General features: G+C 46.1%; 1 protein-coding gene and 1 non-coding gene across 4 annotated transcripts in view; one reads left to right on the forward strand and one right to left on the reverse strand.

The window, feature by feature from the left end:
• The window catches only part of GNG12 (G protein subunit gamma 12), a 153,838-nt gene that overhangs the window by 6,643 nt on the left and 126,312 nt on the right, over positions 1-20,883 (reverse strand). For all 3 annotated transcript variants that reach the window (XM_049879548.1, XM_049879549.1, XM_049879547.1), the window contains one exon: positions 1,002-1,120. In XM_049879548.1, coding sequence (XP_049735505.1) covers positions 1,002-1,094 — 93 coding nt within the window. In that variant the 5' untranslated portion in view covers positions 1,095-1,120. The remainder of the gene's footprint in view (positions 1-1,001; positions 1,121-20,883) is intronic.
• On the forward strand, positions 4,944-5,014 carry TRNAG-UCC (transfer RNA glycine (anticodon UCC)). The gene has a single exon. It is a non-coding gene; the product is annotated as a tRNA-Gly (tRNA).

Below are 20,883 nucleotides of genomic sequence, written 5' to 3' on the forward strand. Positions count from 1 at the left end.
AGCAGAATAATCAGATCAGTGTCCTCAGGGGACGAGCACCGGGCAGCTGAGCCGTGTCAAGTACAGCACAGCCTGCCTCATGTTCTGAAGACAGGTGACTATCTCCAGGCCCAGAGGAATTTATCAGGTGACTACTTCAGTTTCTAGGAAACAGCATTAGTCACGACATTCCAGGGCACTTACTCTTTAGTCCTCCCTTGGGATTTGGGGGGAAAAGACCGCAAAGTCAGGAGACCTGACAAATACCTCTGGGTTTCTCTATGGGCTCTCAGCTACAGCTGCCATTACTCATCCCAGTACAGAAAGTGGTCACTGAAGTCCACACACATTGAAAAAGCTGCATTCTCCAAAAAAGGAGACCTCAACTGTTGACTTATTATGCAGGGCTACCTCAGCTGCACTGATAATTCTAGAGCACTTAATAAATGCCAGCGGTTTGATGATGGTGTTTATAAGTCCATTTGGAACTCATCCCAATTTGCAACACAGTGATCATGGGACTCGACCATGTTCATTCAGGGAAGGTGGGTCCTCAGGAAATCCTGTCCAGAGTTTAGATTTTTTGTCCAAACAGAGAGGGGAACTCAGCCACTTGGCTGTTCAGCTCTTAAAATGAGGCCAGTGCTAGCAGAAATGAAAGTTAAGATCCTGAGACCCTCAGCTGGGAAAATCGTGGGACCCAGCTGAGTTAAATGGCATTAAAACCCACCAACTGCTGTCAAGTCTTCTCTGACTCATGGCAACCGTGTGTGTGTCAGGGTACAACTGTGCTCCATACGGTTTTTACCGGCTGAGTTTTCAGAAGTAGATCAGGTCTTTTTTCTGAGGCCTCTTGGAGTGGACTCGAACCTCCAACCTTTCGGTTAGCAGCTGAGTGCATTAACTGTTTGCGCCACCCTGGAACTGCTAAATGACACAACCTTCTCTGAAATTTGGCCTGGCTTTTGGAGAGCAGTTGGAATTGACCAGAAAGCACATCTCATCCAATCAAGGCTTCTTACCTTTATTCTTTCAATGGACGCTTCTAATCTTAACTGCTGCACAGTTCTCCTTGCCTGGGCTATGTTGTTGGTGCTTGCTGTTTTGCTGGACATCTTCAGTTATTGTTTTCACCTGAAATCTGAAAAGAATCACTTTTTTAAAGGTAGATCACAGTCATCTTTAAACTGGCTGAACGGCCATATTGCTTTATGTTACCTTGAAGGGGAAGGAGGCCTTCTCCCAGTCATCACAGCCACTCGGAAGCTGTTACCAAAATGCCCCTCAGCACTCTGAGGGACGGCACAGATGTCTAAGCTTGCTATCTACTTGAGCGCCTTCACAAATCTTTGTTTTGCAGAAGCCCAATACGAGCAGTTTAGTCAGTGCACTCCAACATACAGCATACAAGTTGCCTTTTCTAGGATTTTCCAAGGGAAAATGAAGACACATAAACACCTGCAGTAGTGAGAAGGCCCTCTAGCAAACATGAGCATGTGTGATCAGAAGCCACACTTTATATGCAGTTTAATATTAAAAGCTAGTTGCTGAGGAATGGATTCCGACTCATGGCCGCCCCAGGTGTGCCCGAGTAAACCTGTGTTCCATAGGGTTTTTGAGGGGTGATTTTTCAAAAGCAGATTGCCAGGCCTTTCTTTAGAGGAACCTCTGGGTGGACTCAAACCTCCAACCTTATGGTTAGCAGCTAAGTGTGTTAACTGTTTGCAGCACTCCAGTTTAATATTACCCCAATCCATTGCTGCCAAGTCAATTCTGACTCCTAGCAACCGTACAGGATAGAGCAGAACTGCCCCTTAGGGTTTCCAAGGCTGTAAATCTTTACAGAAGCAGACTGCCACATCTTTTCCCAGAAGAGGGTGAGTCCAAACCACTGACCTTTCAGGTAGCAGCTGAGCACTTAACCACTGCACTACCAGGGCTCCTTCAGTTTAATATTACGGCTACCTAATTTAATAGATGGGTTTGATTTTATTTCGTTTTGGCTCTCTTAGCCAACTATTACACTCATACAAGTCCTGCCAATCAAAAACAGCTAAAGAGAGAGCCCCCAAGGAACTCTGTAAAAAGAATGCATTTTTAGGTGCTATCAAGATGTGCAATCATTTGGAGAGTGTTAGGCAGATAAGGAAGCCTTTCTTCAAGAAAAAGTGGGAATCTCTCAGCTGAAAGGTTCTCAATGATAGAGCTGTAGCAAATGCCATGTAAGACACAATGAGCAGCCGAAAGCCTGGAATATTTACAACTTTTTCATTCCCTCCTCCATCTCCCTCTGGCCTCACCCTTGCTCATCCTGCTACCCCATAATCTGTTCCAGGGCTGACTCTCTTCTCTGGCCTGAGCCCCCGGATTCTAGGCTGCCTTGTTTTCCTCTCTCCCCAGCCACCTGGTGAAAAGCAACGGAAACATCCTGGACCTTGAGCTTCAACCGCCCTGGTTTTCCAACTGCACATTCCAAGGAGAAGACTGGCCTGGGGAAAAGCACTGCCTGGTGCCCTGCCATATATGGCTAAGTTCCCTCTCTGCGAGGTGGTGACTGGGGGAAAATGCCGAGCTGGCAGGCCTGGCAGTGGCGGCAGTGTGGCAGTTTTATGACTCATGGGAGCAGGTGGACAGTAGGTGTGCCTCCCCGGCACTATGCATGGGCTCAGCGAAGTCTCAGGGCATGGTGGCGCCAGTCACAAACCCCGGCTGACTCAGCCTTCTTGGAGGGGCTGTAGCTGCACAGAGTAATTCTGCCATAAAGGCTTAGACAGGACAGGGCTGACAAGAACAGCAGCAACCCACAGGCTTCACAGTGTCCACCATGTGGGCACTACCCCACACAGAGTTCCTCAAGACTTAGAATTCTCCCAACGGCTGAGTTGAAGGACTTGCGATCATGCTTGCACCCTCTGTGGTCAAAAGAAGCTTTGAGTCAGATGCACAAATCAAACCGTGCTTTTAATAGTGTGCAGGACTTTGAAATACAGCCTAAGCAGCAAGCTTCACATTCCTGGGTTTGGATCCTGCTTCTGCCACTTACTAGCTGGGTGAAACCAGGCAGGCTACTTAACTGCTACCAGCCCAAGTTTTCTCAGTTATAGCATGAGGATGCTATTACCCATCACATAGGGTTGTTTTTGAAGATTCAATTTGCTGGTGCACAAAAAGTGTTTGGCATGGGACCAAGGGCACTCCATAAACAGCAGTTAATTTTTATCCTTTGGGGTCATACATAGCACAATGCATTGGCGTTCCTTGTCTACCTGTCTGCCTCCCTTACCAATCAATGAGCCTCAGTGGACTGGGTCTGGGTGGGCTATGGGCATTGATTCTTTTTTTTTAAACAAGTCCCCAGGACATTTTATTACTTGATAAAGTGGAGAGTTGGTGAAAAAGAGGAAGACCCTCAACGAGATGGATTGACACAGTGGCTGCAGCAATGGGTTCAAACATAGCAACAACTGTGAGGATGGCGCAGGACGGGGCAGTGTTTCATTCTGTTATACATGAGGTCACTATGAGTTAGAACTGACTTGACTGCACTTAACCACAACAGGCCACTCTACAGGGCATCTGTGGTTCAGTGGTAGAATTCTTGCCTTCCATGAAAGAGACCTGGTTTCGATTTCTGGCTGATACACCTTGTGCACAGCCACCACCCATCTGTCTGTGGAGGCTTGGGTGTTGCTATGATGCTGAACAGGTTTTAATGAAACTTCCAAACAAAGATGGACTAGGAAAAGAGGCCTGGTGATCCACTAAGAATCAGCCAAGGAAAACCCTGTGGATCACGATGGTCCCATCCGTGACCAATCACGGGGATGTGCAGCACTGGGCAGCACTTCGCTCAGTTATGCGTGGAGCTGCCACGAGTTGGGTGCTGACTTCACTGCAGCGAACAACAACTGCCCACTCTGCTGCACGTCACTGCCAGGGCAGGGTGGAGTGGCTGCCGACAGCCAGCAGAAGAGTCCCCTGGAGCAGAGAAGCAGGAAACCGGAAGGGGGAAATAGGTGGCAGGGCAAGGTGGCCGTGCCTGTCCTAAGCCTTTTGAGACCTTGTTTCAACCCTGACCTGCTGGCTTTTCCTCAGGTTTCTCAGCCATCCTGCCCCACCCAAAGGAGAGGCCTGGGGTCTCCTCCTCAGCTATTTTGCTCACACCCAGCAGTCAGCCCAGCTCCATGTGTGCGCCTCGGCAAGCGCTTTTTAACAGACACTTTGAAACGGGGCTTGGGCACTAGGAAACCTCACTTTGAACGGCATGACGTGCCTGGGTTCACAGTACCGCGGTTACATATTTTGTTCCCTGTAGCATGTTAAACCAGGCTCCCTTCCCAGCTGGCGCAGGTTCTGAGGAATGGCCCTCCGCCTCCAAAACACGAACCTGACACCCTTTCTGCACAGCCCGTAGCTTCCAGGCTGCACCCTAAGGACTTTCTAAATGTTCCCTTCGTATGAGAATAACACCGAGCATTCTCTTCTTCGCAACCTCCAGGGCATGAAATTTCCAAGTCCCCACACCAAGTTTTCCCATAACTGCAGAACAGTTCACATGTTTCAGGACTCCATCAGTCACTGCTCCCACTGCACGGCCATAAGCAAACATTCCACGGTCAGACCGTTTATAAAATGCTTGGGTTGGTACCCCCCCCTAAAACTGGCAAGAAACTTTGCATCTAGTACACGGTGGACTTTACTTCCTGACTGTATTACGGTCACGATTAAAAATAGCTAGCAATTCGTAATTCACACCTGCCAGCTTAGGGCTTCTTGCATCCTTCCCCCATTCTGATATCTGTGGTCTGACCTGCCCCTTCACAGAGAGCCTCTCCTGCTTGTCACTCCAGAAGCCTCCGGCTTGCCTCCACTGGGGAATCCTCAGGCCCCAGGTTCTAGAAAATCCATGCACCACATTTTTATTGAGTACTATTTGATACCTGGCACAGTGTGGGACACATGAGGCATTGGTGGCTCAGTGGTAGAGCTCTTGCCTTCCGTGCAGGAGACCTGGGTTCGATTTCCAGCCAATGCACCTCGTGCCCAGCTACCACCTATCTGTCAGGGGAGGCTTATGAGTTGCTATTGAGGCTAAACAGGCTTCAGTGTAATTTCCAGACTAAGTTGGACGAGGAAGAAAGGCCTGGTTATCTACTTCTGAAAATCAGCCAATGAAAACCCTATGAATCAACAACAGGATGATCCACAACTGATCACAGGGATGACACAGGTAAGGCAGCATTTGCTTCCACTGTGCATGGGGCTGCCATGAGTCGGTGGCTGACTTGACGGCAGTTCACAACAACAAGACAGACACAACTGCTGCCCTCACAGAGCTTAAGATCTTGCTCAGGAGACAAACATTAAACAAGTAATTAGACACTTCCTTCCTCTACTACCTCCTGCCTGGCCAGACCCTCTGGAAACTCAAATACTGTTTCTCTTCTGGAAGTCCCCTCACCGCTGCTGGTATATGGAGAACCCCACCTAGAAAACTGGAGAAAAGTTGATGTCGTGGGTGGACTTTACAGCTTCAGAGATTTATTAAAAAAACAAACAGCTTTCTACTGAATATTGTTTAGGAATTGCACTGACGTCAATTAAATGGGGTCTTTGTGATCATTCCTGGAAAAAGTTGTACACTGGGCCACTGGAAAAGAATATGATCTCCCATTGTAACACTGCTCCTGTAGAGAGATCAGATCACAATTATATTGCTTTAATTTAAGGAGCCTCTTTGAGAAACGCAGTCCACTGAGGTGCCCCATGCTGGGGAAAGAGGGGCATGGCTGCTGATTCCTGGGCTGCAGGAGGTGTTTACTGGCCGACTGGCCATCTGGCCGAGCACTTCCTCCCCACTTGCAGCTGCTTTGCGCCTCCTGGGCTGGGGCAGACACCCACCTCCAAACACTGCTGCACCTTCACAGGGTTTTCTTTGGTATTCCCTCAGTGGCAGGGGTGCTTGGCTGTTTGTTTGTACTGCTAAGTTGATAAAAGGCTTGCTTTATTCTTCCACCAAGAATAGCTTCCAAAGCAAACAATACCTGGTATTTGTATAGAACCTAAGAGCACACACATTGCTTTCACCATACTGTTCTATGAAGCTCCACTATGATCCTGTGAAGTTTATTATTATTCCAACTTCATCTTATAGACGAGGCAACTGAAGTGAATAAGACTCACTTTGAGTTGCCCAGTTTGTAAGCCTTGTACCAGCTTGTAAGCCTTTCCACTCCCAAAACCACACCTTTCCCTCTGCACCAAGGAAGGAACATGACTCCAATTACTATGATTCACAAACACTCAGGGCCTCACCGGGCATCCCACGATGGGTTTCTTAATCAAGGGTGACCTTAACATTCTGTGACCTGGAGTTGTGGGCTTGCCAATCCCCTCATGTTTGAACAACACTCCTTCTGGTGCAGAATGGATTTGTCTGTCTGTCCAGTGCCCCAGTGGAAAGGCCTCTCCTCTCATATCTGCAAGCTAAGCAGGAATATTCTCCCGGCTGCTACTAGGCAAGGACGGAGGTCTGGGCTTGGGGCAGCGTTTGGAGCTCCTGAACCACCAGGGCTCCACTCCACCAGAAGGTCACATCCTGTGCATGCACCTGACCACCGGCTTGATAAAACTCTATCGCTTCTGTAGCCTTGTTTTCATTTCTGCATTTGGCTAACAGATTTGAATGAACGTATGCAGTACTGAGCCACTCAGGATTTGCATTGCTTTTTAATGCTATGATTCATGTGAACCCTCAGGTTCCCAGAAATTCCAAGAAACAGAATGTCCCATTTGGGAAATATGGGCATTTTCATCTTTGTCTAGAGGCGCCTGAAGCAGGTAGAGGCTGGTGGGGATGGAAAGTGTGTCACAGAGCACACTCTGGGAGTAAGGCACCAGGAAGCCCTAGGGTCTGAATCATAAGTCACTGTCGCCTGGCGAGTAATTGAATCATTGGAGCGAAGCCAAGGTGCACAGGAGGAAACACACCCCTTGTGGCTGTAATAAAAGAACAGGCCAAAAAAAAAAAAAAAAAAAAAGACAACAGACTTCCACTTACTCGCCCTCTGATTTGACCTTTGACTTTCAATGTTTTAACTAACCTAGCTGGCTGCTTCCTTGTCTGTAAAAGGGGAACAATAACACCCACCTTGCAGGGTTGTTGGGAAGACAAAAAAAAAAAAAAAAAAGCCCCTATAGGAAACCCTGGTGGCGTAGTGGTGGTGTAGTGGTTAAGTGCTACGGCTGCTAACCAAAAGGACAGCAGTTCAAATCCACCAAGTGCTCCTTGGAAACCCCATGGGGCAGTTCTACACCGTACTATAGGGTTGCTATGAGACAGAATTGACTCAAAGGCAATGGGTTTCGTTTTTTTTTTTTTGGTGATCAGTAAGGCAGGTCCTTGGGTGGCACAAACGGTTTGCGCTCGTCTACTAACCTAAAGGTTGGTGGTTCGAACCCACCCATTGGTGCCATGAAAGAAAGACCTGGCGATCTCCTCCACTAAAGATTAGGGAAAAAAAAACATTGCTGTCGAGTTGATTCCGACTCATAGTGACTCTGCAGGACAGAGTAGAACTGATCCGTGGGGTTTCCAAGGCCGTAATCTTTAAGGAAGCAGACTGTCACATCTTTCTCCCATGGAGCCACTGATGAGTTTGAACCAATGTCTTTTCGGTTAGCAGCCGAGTGCTTAACCACTATGCCACCAGGGTTCCTCCGGTAAAGATTACAGCCTAGAAAACCCTATGGGGCAGTTCTACCGTGTCACATGGGGCTACAATGAGTTGAAAATCAACTTGACGGCACCCAACAACAGGTTTCTCAGTGGTGCAAATGGTTTGTGCTTGACTACTAACCTAAAGGCTGGCGGTTTGAACCCACCCAGTTGCACCATGGAAGAAAGGCCTGGTGATGTGCTATAAAAATTATAGCCAAGAAACCCTATGAACCAGTTCTACTCTGTAACACATGCAGTCACCATGAGTCAGAATGGACTTGATGGCAACAGGTTTGTGTGTTTTATTTTAAATCAGTAATGTACCCTGCACTATAAATGTTTAGTAAATGCTGGGCTCCTAGACTCATTTAACAAGACACAAAACACGTATTTGCTGGTGGAAACAAGAGAAAACAGACAGCAACAAGCAGAGTTCAAGGTAATGTGACCAGGTAGCAACAGCTTTCTAACAGGGCCTTGGAGGGAATACAGAGTCAGGTCCCTAGGAATCGTTTTTCTATTCTCATTCACACTTATTATTTTATATCAGAGCCTGCAAACTCATGGGCAGTGGGCTGAATCCAGACTGCAGATGTCTCGGTTTGGCCTCGCAGACTGTAGCTCAATAGTGATGTGTGTGTGTATGTGTTTTAACTTTGAATTGGTTGTCAACATTTGAAAAATCAAAAGATTTCACCTTAAAAGGAAGACAAAAAATTTCTTGAAAAATCAGGAAAACCCTACAAAATTGGGCTGGATCTGAGCAGCGGCTGCACCTTTGGCATTTGCTGGTGCACCTGTCAGGGCCCCTACATTTGAACTCGCGATAACTGCCTTTACACTACGCATTGGATATTTAGTTATAGGGACACACTCAAGGATTAAGTCAGGGGACTTGGTCTTTGTCCTGCTCCTGCCACTTCCCAGCTCTAGGACAGGGCTTGTCACCTTTCTAAAATCAGTTGCCACTGAGTTAATTGTGACTCATTGTGATCACCAGGCCTTTCTTCCCAGGTGCCTCTGGGTAGACTCAAACCTCCAATCTTTTGGTTAGCAACTGAGCTCATTAACCATTTGTACAATCCAGGAAGTCTCAAAAATTTTCTCATGGAAAAAAATGGGGATATTAATACTTTTCTGTCTCAAAGGATTGTTAAAAGCATCAGATAAAATAGGCACGTGAGTATAATAAATACATAGAATGTTTGCTGTGCGTTTACTCCTTGTCTCCTCTCCCTAGATACTGTGTGACATGTGCTAAGCACTGTGAGCTCCTGATTGGCATGCAGCAGCCATTCCATTCCCCAGTGTGCCTTGCAAAGCTGCAGGGCTAGAAAACTAAAAACTACTTCTCTCAGGTTCGCTAATTTGATGCACTCTACAAAAAAAAAAAAAATTTTTTTTTTTTTTTTTTTTTAAAGAGGGAAGGTGGAAGTGAGAAGAAGGCCAGGTTCCTCCTGCTTGGCTTATTTCTGTTAGCAAGCAGGGTGGTGGGCAAGCTGCTGTCTGTGGAGGTGGTGGCATTCCAGTGTCCAGTCACTGTGACACAGTACTGAGAAGGTAGGTGGCTGCAGCAGCTGCCCACTTCTCTACTTCCTGTGGTGGTAAAGAAGCAGGGAGGGCCCTGGTGGCCAGTTCTCGTGTCGGGATTCTAGGAGTCCTTCTCAGGGGGCCCAATCTAACGATACCAGTAGTTACCAGTTGCTGTCAAGTCAATTCTGACTCATGACAATCCCATGCGTGTCAGAGTAGAACTGTGCTCCAGGGCTTTCAAGGCTGATTTTTCAGAAATATATTGCCAAGGCTTTCTTCTGAGATACCTCTGGGTGGACTCGAACCTCCAACCTTTCAGTTAGTAGCCCAGCGCATTAACCGTTTCCATTACCCAGGGACCCCTCCAATGATTACACAAGCTTCTAATTCCCTGTATTAAGCTCCATTTTGCACAAGTCGCCAAGGGTACTTACTGTTTGCTGTAATTGAATCCGGACTGATACATGATCATTAATATGTTGTCTGGCAAACTATAAATAACTTACAAATACTGGTTATGATTTCTAAAACTTCTATGATTATTATTTACCTTTAACATACCATCATTGCTGACATGCTAAAATCCAAGACCTGAAGGAGGGGTAGTTAAGAAACAACATTCTCTTTCCCCAGCCAAAGCTTGCAGGCCACGAGGCCAAGAAAGGTTGAACCCGTGCTCAACTGCATGTTCTGTTCTGCTCTCACTCGGTTCTCCGGGCAAAGGGCAAAAAGAACATACTGCTGGTTTAATGGGGGGAGGGGAAGGAGAGGGAGAGATAGGAAAGGGCTGCAGGGAGAGATGGGGAAAGTGGTTTGGGGTGGGGAGGAGACAGTGACGAGAGCTCTTCTGAGACCAGCTTTTATAGTCTCAGAATCAGCAGAATGAAAAAGAATGGGAACAGCTCTCTCTCAAGCCTCAATGGAGTTAGACAGTTCATCCTCAAAAGTGTGTTTTTATCCTTGTAAACCCTTTTGATGTCCTTATTTGGCATCTCTGATTGGCTGACTTTCCCTGCCATCCAAGGCACACACCCCTGAATAATAATAATAAAAAGTTATAATAAAAAATTCTGACAACTACCACCATTTATTGAGTACTTGGTATGGGCCTGGTGGTGCAGTGGTTAAAGAACTTGGCTGCTAACCAAAAGGTCGGCAGTTCAAATCCACCAGCTGCTCCTTGGAAACCCTATGGGGCAGTTCTACTCTGCCCTGTAGGGTCACTATGAGTTGGAATTGACTCGATGGCAATGGGGTTTTTTTTTTGGTATGGGCTAGGTAAGTAATGGCACACATCATTTCGTTTAATCCTCCTAACAACTCTACAAGATGACTATATTTATCCTTTGTTTTACAAAGCACAGAGAGGTGAAAAAGTCTTGCCCAAGATCACACAGATTGACATGGCCGAGCTGGGACTCTGACTCAGAGCTATCTGACTCCCAAGATCCTCCTTTTAATACCATCCTATACTGCCTGCCTTTGAACAGCAAGGATGCCAGGAGGGAGTTGGGAGAAAGCAGAAACAAGTGTCAGCCCTGGAGAAGAGAAGATGACACTGCCTTCCACCATCCAGAGGCTGTTGTTCATTCAGATGGGTGGTCCCCCATGGTGATGATGCTACAAGTATGGTGCTAAGAGACCTTGGGAGAAGACCTAATGGAGAGTTGGTTGTTCTCGATGTAAACAGTGCCTGTCCTAGATTCCAGGTAAGGCTATTGCTAAAGACACGGGATGATTCCATCCTCCTTCTGTGCCCCAGAGAAGATGACAGGGAGCCATGAGAATGAGCCAATCTCGGGGAGTAAATCCTGAGGAGAAGGAGATACAGATCCTGAGCTGTGGGTTCCTAACCTTACTGTGTATCTAGATCACTTGTGGAAAAAACTTTAGTAGGTCTGGGGTGGAGTCAAAAACTTTTCTAGGTGATTCCGATATTGGTCCTTTGTGGATTACTCAAGAGAAACACAGACAATGATTTCCAGTGCCTTTGCCTCCTGATTCTCAATGCATGCCCATGGTTATTTCTGCCCAGGAATTAAAACATGTCACTTTAACAAGCCCTGCAGAATTCTAACTCCTCTTAATAACCTTTACCTACAGCACTAAACACCACTTTTTGGTCAGTTTGTTGTACAGTGGTGGCTTGTGTGTTGCTGGCAAACAATGCTGAATATACCATGGATTGCTAGAAGAACAAACAAATCTGTCCTGGAAGAAGTACAGCAAGAACGTTCTTTAGAAAGTGAGGATGTCGAGACTTTGTCTCATGTATTTTGGACATGTTATCGTGAGGGACTAGTCCCTGCAGAAGGACATCATGCTTGGTAAAGTAGAGGGCCAGCGAAAAAGAGGAAAACCCTCAAGGAGATGGACTGACACAGTGGCTTCAACAATGGGCCCAAACATAGCAACAATTGTGAGGATGGTGCAGGACTGGGCAGCGTTTTGCTCTGTTGTACATACAGGGTGCTATGACTTGGAACCAGCTCCATGGCACGTAGCAACAGGGCAAAACCTCCTTGAACTTGATATTGCTCTTATCATCTCACACACTTTTTTTGCTATGAAAGTCTAAGTTTGTTTTCTTAACTTCTTTCTGGCAAATGTCTTCTCCCTGGCTTCAGCAATACTAGACTATCCTGTTCTTGTCCTGTTCAATGATTTTCCTTTGCTACAGCCTGGTCCTGGAACTCTGGAGTAGCCAAGTGAATAAGGGCTTTCAGCGTCAGATAAATTTGAATCCTGACTTATCACCTATTAGCCTAAGGTACTTCATTGCTCTGAGCCTCAGTTCCCTTATCTAAAATGGGATGCTCTAAGAATAAAATTGGAAGGAGAAAAATAGTACCTGCCTCACAGTGCTGTTATCAGGATGAAATGAGATAACGTATGTAACTTGCTAAAAGCACGTGCCTGACGCACATTGGTCTGCAGTCAACGATGGTGCTTGACCCTCATGATTTAAGCTATGACCAACACACTTCACATATAGCCCTGACCCTTTACTTTAAACCCAATGATTAGCTGAAAGCCGATTCAAATTGATACTCAAATGGTCCAGTTGCTTCAAACACAACACACGTAAAACCCAATGTAACCCTGCCATCTGTCCCCAGCCTTCCTGATGTGCTTTTTTCGATGAGTGACATCCCCACTGTCCTTGTCACTGAGGCATCTTTTGCTCCAGGCCTCAATCTGTTCAGTAGAAATGTGAGCCACACAAGTGACTTTAAATTTTCTAACAGCCACATGAAAAAAAAAATAAAGAGGTGATATTAATTTAAATAATATATTTTACTTAAACTAATGGCCAAAATTGAAATGTAATCAATGAAAAAATTATTGAGATAATCTGCATTCTTTCTTTCATAGTAAGCCTTCAAAATTCAGGTTGTATTTTTACACTTACAGTGCATCTCAACTGGGCTAGCTATATTTCATGTGGTGAGAAGCTACCATATGGGACAGGACAATTTTAGACCCTCAGACTTTCCAATTATCTTGATTCCCATTTTTATTTTGCCCCATTCTCCTGGCTTCTATTTTCTATCAGTGTTGGCCTCTGTGATGGTTAAAATTATGTGTCAACTTGGCTAGGCCATGCTTCTCAGTGGTTTGGCAGGTATTAGGTAATCATCCTCCATTCTGTGAACTGAGTAGCCAATCAGTTGAAAAGGGAACTTCCTTGAAGCTGTGGCCTACATCCTATATATATATATATATGTTCTGGCAAAGCTCACCCTCTATAGATCTTGCATCCGACTAGTCATTTTCTGACCTCTGGTTCTTGGGATGTGAGCCAGCAGCCTGCCATCTAACCTGCGGATTTTGGGTTTGTCGGCCTCTGCAACCACCTGAATCAGGAGGAACCTCCAGCCTGATGTCTGACCCATGGATTTGGGACTGGCCAGCCTCCACAACTAAATGAACCATTTCCCTGAAATAAATCTCTAAATACACACACGCACACACACGCACACGCGCACACACACGCTCTTTGCTGGTCTTGCTCCTCTAGAGAACGTAGCCTAAGACAGCCCCCAGCACTTCAAGTTAGCGATTCTAGCTCAGCCTCCTTCCAGGACTCCTGCCCCTAATCCTCCTCCCCTCTAACCTATCCCGATTATTATGCTCAGATACAGAACCACTTTCAGATTATTTCTCCCTAGCTCAAAAAACGTTCCTGGGATTCCCCAGTACCTCCAGGATAAAATCCAAAGGACTCAGCCTCGCACTTAAGATCTTCTCTAGTCTGGCCCCATCCTCTCCAATATTTCTGCAACGATAAAAAAATCCTAACCATAAAAGAAACTTATTCTACTGAGAGCTTACTTTATGACAGATGCCAGGCTATAGGCCAATCACTGTCAATACATTATCCTAGCAAATCCTCACACAACCCTGAGGGTCAGATTCTACTTTCACCCCCATTTTAGAAATTAAGAACTGAGGCACAGAGAAGTTTGACCACATGGGCTGTGTTTACGAGCATAGCTTCTGAGCCTCTGCTCAAGTCCTCTGCCTGCTTCTCTTGGCCTCTTTAAATTTCCTCTTCCTACAGGCCCTGGAGTCCCTGAGTGGTGCAAATGTACTTGGCTGCTAACCGAAAGGTTTTAGTTTCAAGTCCACCCAAAGACACCTTGGAAGAAAGGTCTAGAGATCTACTCCTGAAAACTCAACCACTGAAAGCCCCACGGAGCACAGCTCTACTCACATACATGGGGTCTCCAGGAGTCAGAGCTGACTCAAAGGCAACTTGGTTTTAGGCCCTAGTTTTTATTTCTTCCAGAAAGGTCTCCCTGCTTTTGCTTACAATGATAGCCCCTTTTTTGAATTCCTGCTATATGCTTACAGCTCAGAGGTCCAAGGGACCCCGAAGGGGCTGGCCCATGCATGAATTGGGGGGAGGGGAAAGTTACGCATGAATCCAAAATTATAAGCAAAATTCAGTGTGTGCATCTGCAGTGGGATGGATCACTTTTTTGTGGGCTTTCTTGCCATAGTCTTATAATTCCCACCCAAGTGATTGGATGAGACTGTGCAAATAGGGTAACTGTAGCTCACCAACAGGATTGGTCAGTTTTGCCATCCCCCCTGGGCTTAAGATGAGATACCCCAGAGGCGGCAGGGAGAGGATCCCACCGCCATCAAGGAAGAACAGCCAGGAGCAGAGTGCATCCTTTGAACTCAGGATCCCTGTGCTGGGAAACTCCTGGAACCAGGAGACAGACAGAGCTTGGGAAGAAATAATGGCATGAAGACGGTGTGGTAGGGTTCCCAGCCCATGGAGTGAGAAAGCTGAGTGTCTGGGCAGGAGGTTTGCTGGCAGAGTAGAGTGCCTCTGGGCACTTACTGGCAGAGTAGAGTGCCTCTGGGCACTTACTGGCAGAGCTAGAAGAGCTTTGTTAACACTTGCCTAAGCATGGCAGATGCTAAGGGCCAGAGAGGCATGCCTGCGAGCACCCCTGAAAAGAGGCTGTCCTGATGGAAGAACTGTATCCCGAGTGTTCTTGAGCCTGAATTGTAACCTGTTACTTCCTAATAAGCCCGATAATCCTGAGCATTGCTTGTGAGTTCTGTATAGCCATTGCAATGAATTACTGAACCTAGCAGAGAAGTAGAGAGTGCCATGGGAGGGATGGTTGGTATCAGAGTGGGTAAAGATGTTGGAGAGAGGAGGTGTGTCTGACCTCTGCCTCAAGGAATCAGTCTTCGGCTGTTGATCTTCATTCTCCTTCCATTTTGTGAAGTTAGAGGAGGTCAGACACTACCCCCATGCCATTTTTACAGTACCTATGTTTACTTTTTCTGAGAAGAGAATTTACAGCTGTCATCAAGTTCTCACCATTTATTTCAGTGCCTAATGTCAGCTCAATAATAATAGCAACTATATTTATTGCTTACCACGTGCCAGGTGGAAGGAGCCCTGGCGGCACAGTGGTTAAGTGTTAAACGCTTGTCTGCTAACCAAAAGGTCAGAGGTTCAAACCCACCAGCCGCTCCACGGGAGAAAGATACGGCAGTCAGCTTCGGTAAAGATCACAGCCTTGGAAATCCTACGGGGCAGTTCTACTCTGTCATACAGGGTCACTATAAGTCGGAATCGACTTGATGGCACACAATAACAACAATAACATGTGCCAGCTGGAGTCCCTGGGTGGTGCAAATAGTTAAGCTGCTTGGTTGCTAACCAAAAGGTTAGAGATTTGAGTCCACCCAGAGGGCCTCAGAAGAAAAGCCTGTTGGTCTACTTCTGAAAAAATCAGCCATTGAAAATTCTACGGAGCACCATTCTATTCTTGACACACATGATGTCACCATGAGTTAGAGTCGACTCAAAGGTCAACTGGTTATGTGTAAGGTACTGTGTCAAGTACATTATACAGATATTAGCTCATTTAATATTCTCTACAACTGTAAGAGGCCAGATTTATTATACCTACTGAGACTAAAGGACCAAAGGCCTGGAGATCTACTTCTGAAAATCAGGCAATGACAATCTATGGATCACGATGGTACAATCCCATTGTGTGTAGAGCCGCCATGAGTTGGGGGCTGACTGGGACAGCAGCTAACAACAATAAGAACACTGAGACTGCAGCTCAGGAAAGAAAGCATCTGCCAAAGATCACTTGGCTAGTGAGTGGTATAAACAGGATTTGAATCCAGATCTCTCCTACTTGAAAAGCCATGCACTTAGCCAGGCAAGCAAGTTCTCACATGCCATCTTCTCACTTACATTGACCAATGCCAGTGCTGAGCACAGAACGGGGCCTCAAATACCTGGGATTAAATTAAGACATGCTATGTAGCAACCAATACCTCAGCCAGCACAAACCTACCACTCTGGGGTGTTTGTGTGCCCAGTGTTTGTTTTCTTAGAAACAGGAAACACCCTCCTGCTCTCTCCCACAGGGATTCCAGAAAAGACGGACTATTCCAAGCCAAAGGTTACCCACCTGCTTGCTCCCTGCACAGCTCTGAGAAACTGGGTGAAGCCCCGGGGCTCCATCCACTTTATCGGGGCACTTTATTACAGCCAACTGCTGGCACTGTGAGCTTTCACCTCTAGCGTGGGATGGCCACTTGTGTGGTGCCCAGATCCCAAGGGCCACACTGTCTTGCACTCTCATCCTGTGCCCCAAACATGTTTTCATTCTGTGAATGTGGGCCCAGGGGGTATCCTCTGATGGTGACCCACAGAGGTGCAGGACCTAGTCCCCTCTGCCCATGCCGTTAGGCAGACTGCCAGGATCCAGTCGTGTACAGAAACCTGTTTATGGTCAACACTTGGAATGTTGTTTAAAAACAAGTTTTATTCTCTACCTGGTGTAGCAAAACTAGCTGATACATGATTTGTTCATATCTGCATGGCAGGCTTAGGATAGCTGGACACCTCGTGTGTTTATTCATGAATGAATGAATACGTGAATGAATGAATTCAACAACTATTTGTTACTAAACACAAAAGCTAACATTTACACAGTACTTTTGCTGTGCGAGGCACTGTGTTAAGGGCTTTATATGAAGTTATTTTATTTAGTCCTTACAATATCCCTAAAAAAGAAATAATTATGATTTCATTAGTTTTTAAATTTGAAAAGAATGTATGCATACAGTAAAACACTTAGACAGTCCAAAAGGTATAAAACACACTAGCTCTCCTTCTGTGCTAGACTCCCAGAGGCAACCACTGTTACCAGATGTTTCCTCCTGATGATATTCCACGCATATACAAACCTGGCTATGCAAATCTGTCTTGAAAAATACTACAGGAGCATATTATATGTGGAGTCCCTGGGTGGTGGAAATGGTTAACATGTTGGGTTGCTAACCAAAAGGTTGGTGGTTCAAGCCCACTTCTGAAAGAAAGTCCTGCTGATCTACTTCCAAAAAATCAGTCATTGAAAACCCTACGGAGCAGTTCTACTCTGCGACACGTGGGGTCACCATGAGCAATGACAACTGGCTGCGTTATTTGCATTGTTCTATATTCTATTTTTTAAAAAATAATTTATATCTTGGAGATCAAGCTGAAGGTGATATTACTAACTCATTCTCCGAATAAGGAAACTGAAGGTCTCCAAGAAAAACAAAAACAGTTGCCGTCAAGTCAATTCCGGCTCATGGCCACTCCATGTGTTGCAGAGTACTCCACAGTTTTCATGACTGTTATCGCGGGGAAGCAAATCACCAGGCCTTTTTCCCGAAGCGCCTCTGGTTGGGTTTGAACCACTAACCTTTCAGTAGCCACGTGCTTAACCATTTGCACTGCCCAGGGATTCCTTAAGGTCTCCGAGAGATGTAGTTAATACATGCCAGGGCTGAAATCAACTCTGGTATCCCCAACAATTCCACTCTGTCCTATAGTGTCGCTAATGAGTTGGAATTCACTCCACTGCAATGAGTCCCTAACCATTACTCTACACTGCCTCTGTCCTGCTCATCCTGCAGATCAGGAGCACCCTGAGGCTAGAGACAAGTAGGAATGATCAGAGAAGCAGAAGACAAAACTCCTGTCCTAAAACGGTTCACTGCTTTTGGGAGAAAACGATAGAAAGTGAGAGAATGGTTTCCTAAGAACATATCCAAGATAATGTTTTACTGTACCCTCAAGGCGCTAAGCATTTGCGGAGGGAACGTGCCTCAGAGTGGGGTGACTCCAGCTAGGAAGTCCTCTAGGTCAGCGGTTCTCAGAGTGTGGTCTCTAGATCAGTGGCAGTAACATTAGACCACCTGGGAACTTGCTAGATACGCAAATTCTCAAACCTCATCCCGGACCTACTGAATCAGGAACTCTGGGGGTGAGCCCCAGAAATCTGTGTTTTCACAAGCCTCCTGGTGAGTCTGATGCTTGCTAAAGTTTAAGAACTACTGTTCTAGATGGAAGTGATTTTTGAATTAGAGATTTTAAACCGGAGGACAATCCAGCTGTCGAATTAGCAGTTGGTCTATTCAAACTAAGCTTGATCCATATTCCTGGCATTATTCTAGGACTAAGCTGAGTGAGGAGCTCTGGTGGTGCAGTGGTTAAGCATTTGGCTGCTAACTGAAAGGTCAGTGGTTCAAATCCACCAGCCTCTCTGAAAGAGAAAGTTGTAGTAATCTGCTTCTGTAAAGACCACAGCCTTGGAAGCCCCGTGAGGCAATTCTACCCTGTCCTATATGGTCGCTATGAGTCAGAATCAACTTGACAGCACACAACAACAACAACAAGCTGAGAGCGGGGGAAACAAAGACACAGACCCTACAGCTTGAGGAGGTTATTCCAGGCAAAGGGAGATAAGACCAAAATGTCTAAGGACAGAGGCAGAACATTCCAAATGCCCTGGCTGAAAGCTCCACCTCTAACCTGTGGTAAGGTGGTCTGTGGCCTGAAACCCTGGTAGCTAGTGGCTAAGAACTACGGCTGCTAATCAAAAGGTCGGCAGTTCAAATCCACCAGCTGCTTCTTGGAAACTCTATGGGGGTAGTTCTACTCTGTCCTATAGGGTCACTATGAGTCAGAATTGACTCGATGGCAACGGGTTTTTTTTTTTTTTAAAACCCAGAAAACTTGTACTTTCCTTTCCAACTATGTGACCAACTGGAAGTCCTCCCCACCAGTCTTCCTAAAGGACCTTCCCCCAACCCTCTACTGCTTCCTCTGGCTGAACAGGGCTGGAGGTTGTCTGTAATGTGACCCCCTACCCAGAATGTTGCCTGCAAAGTAACTACCAGTTACCCTGACTCACAATCCTGACTCACAGCAACCTCATGTCTGTCAAAGCAATATGGTGCTCCATAGGATTTTCAGGGACTGATTTTTCAAAAGCAGACTGCCAGCCCCTTATTCTGAGGTACCTCTAGATGGACCTGAACTGTCAATCTTTTGGTTAGCAGTTGAGTGATTAACTATTTGTACCACCCAGAGACTCCACAAAGTAGCTGTGGTTGTTGATAGTGCTGCCGAGTTGATTCCGAGTCACAGTGATGCTATTCTACCCTTACTCCTTGAGGGCTGACGAAGAAGAATGAACATATTTAGGATTTTGGTCTTAAAGGCCTAGCATCTGATCCACGTGAAGCAGAGGGCATGCTTCTTAATATTGCTGAACAGATAAGAGCTCACTCTCTCGCCTGAAATACATTAAAAACAAACAAACAAAAAACCCAAGCATCTCACGGAAGAGTTGAAAATGAGGCAATGGACTGCCTCCTTTCTAGATTAAGCAGCAACTAGGTAGTCATTCTTCTGCTTTGACTGGTGCGAGCTGCTTGACAGGGCAGGAGGAATGGATTCGAGAAAGGGAAAGGCTGACAGGACTGAGGAGAGTTTGTTCGGTTCACTGACATTTACAGTCACTGCCATTACAGTTGGGGCTGGGGATCACCCACTACAAATGTGGGACGCTCGTCTGATGGTTAAAGGGCTTATGATTCCAACAGGATGGAATAAATCCTAAGTACAGATAGATAAGGAATATAAATGGGCCAATAAAACATGCCAAATTCAAGTATCAGAGTTCCAGGAGCTTAGAGGAGGGATGGTCAGTGAGGTCTTGAGAGGTCAGAAATGAGTCATGAGGGATACAGGCCTTGAAGGATCAATCCCTCACGGGTGGGAGCTGGATAGGTGGGGGTGAGGGAGTGGGGAGAATTTTGGAAAGGTGACTGAGGGGAGCAATAGAGAGTGGATTAAAACTAAACTTTATGATGTGAAATTGTGAGCCACCAAGGATTTCTGAGACGTGACAGGCATAAGGAGCGTTACTGGAAAAACAATACAGTAACTTTATGCAGGGTCGAACAGAGTTGGGAGACAGAGACAGACAAGTTAGAATATTTCCATGGGAAGTCTGTCGCTGCTGTCAGGTGCTGTTGAGTCGATTCCGACTCACAGCAACTCTGTGTGTCAGAGTAGAATTGCCTTGTAGGGTTTTCTTGGCTTAGTTTAGTAACTTTTATGGAAGAAGATCACTAGGTCTTTCTTCCGTGGAGCTGCTAGGTGGGTCCGAACCACCGACCTTTTGGTCAGCAGCTGAGCCCTTAACTGTTTGTGCCACAAACGCTTCTATGGAAGGTCCACGGGCAGGCAATATGATAAACAGCCCAAGCTTTGGGGTCAGATGGACCTGGGTTCCAAGCCAGGCTCTGTTACTTAGTGTTGACTGATGCTCAGCAAGGCACTTACCTCACTGAATGCCCAGGTTTTCCATCTATAAAATGGGAGAACAAAAGTGTCTACTTACAGGATTTAATGATGAAATGGAATAGGAAAGCACGTGGCACAAAGAAATTGTCCAGTGCTTTATCTATTCTCATCATCGTTATTATTTTTAGGAGTTAGATTAGAGTGTGAGATTTCAAATAGATGAAAGCAACTGGAGTGCCAAGAAAAAGATGGGTGCAAGAGATATGAAAATGTAAGAATGAACAAGACTTAATTCTTGGGGCTGACTGGGGAGTGAGGTGCTGTTGGGCACTAGACTTCAGAGGGAGAGCATGAAGAAAAGAGCAGGGTGCACCCTTGGGCCTTCTTCAAATGTGTGGGGACAAGAAGTGCAGCTTTCAAAGGAACAAAGAAGGGGCTGTCTGAGAGGCAAAGGAAGTTGCACTGAACAGGGCAAAAACCAGTTGTTGTCCAGTCAATTGCGACTCATGGTGAC

This window comes from Elephas maximus, chromosome 3 (assembly GCF_024166365.1).
Source record: "Elephas maximus indicus isolate mEleMax1 chromosome 3, mEleMax1 primary haplotype, whole genome shotgun sequence".
NCBI classification, from domain to species: domain Eukaryota; kingdom Metazoa; phylum Chordata; class Mammalia; order Proboscidea; family Elephantidae; genus Elephas; species Elephas maximus.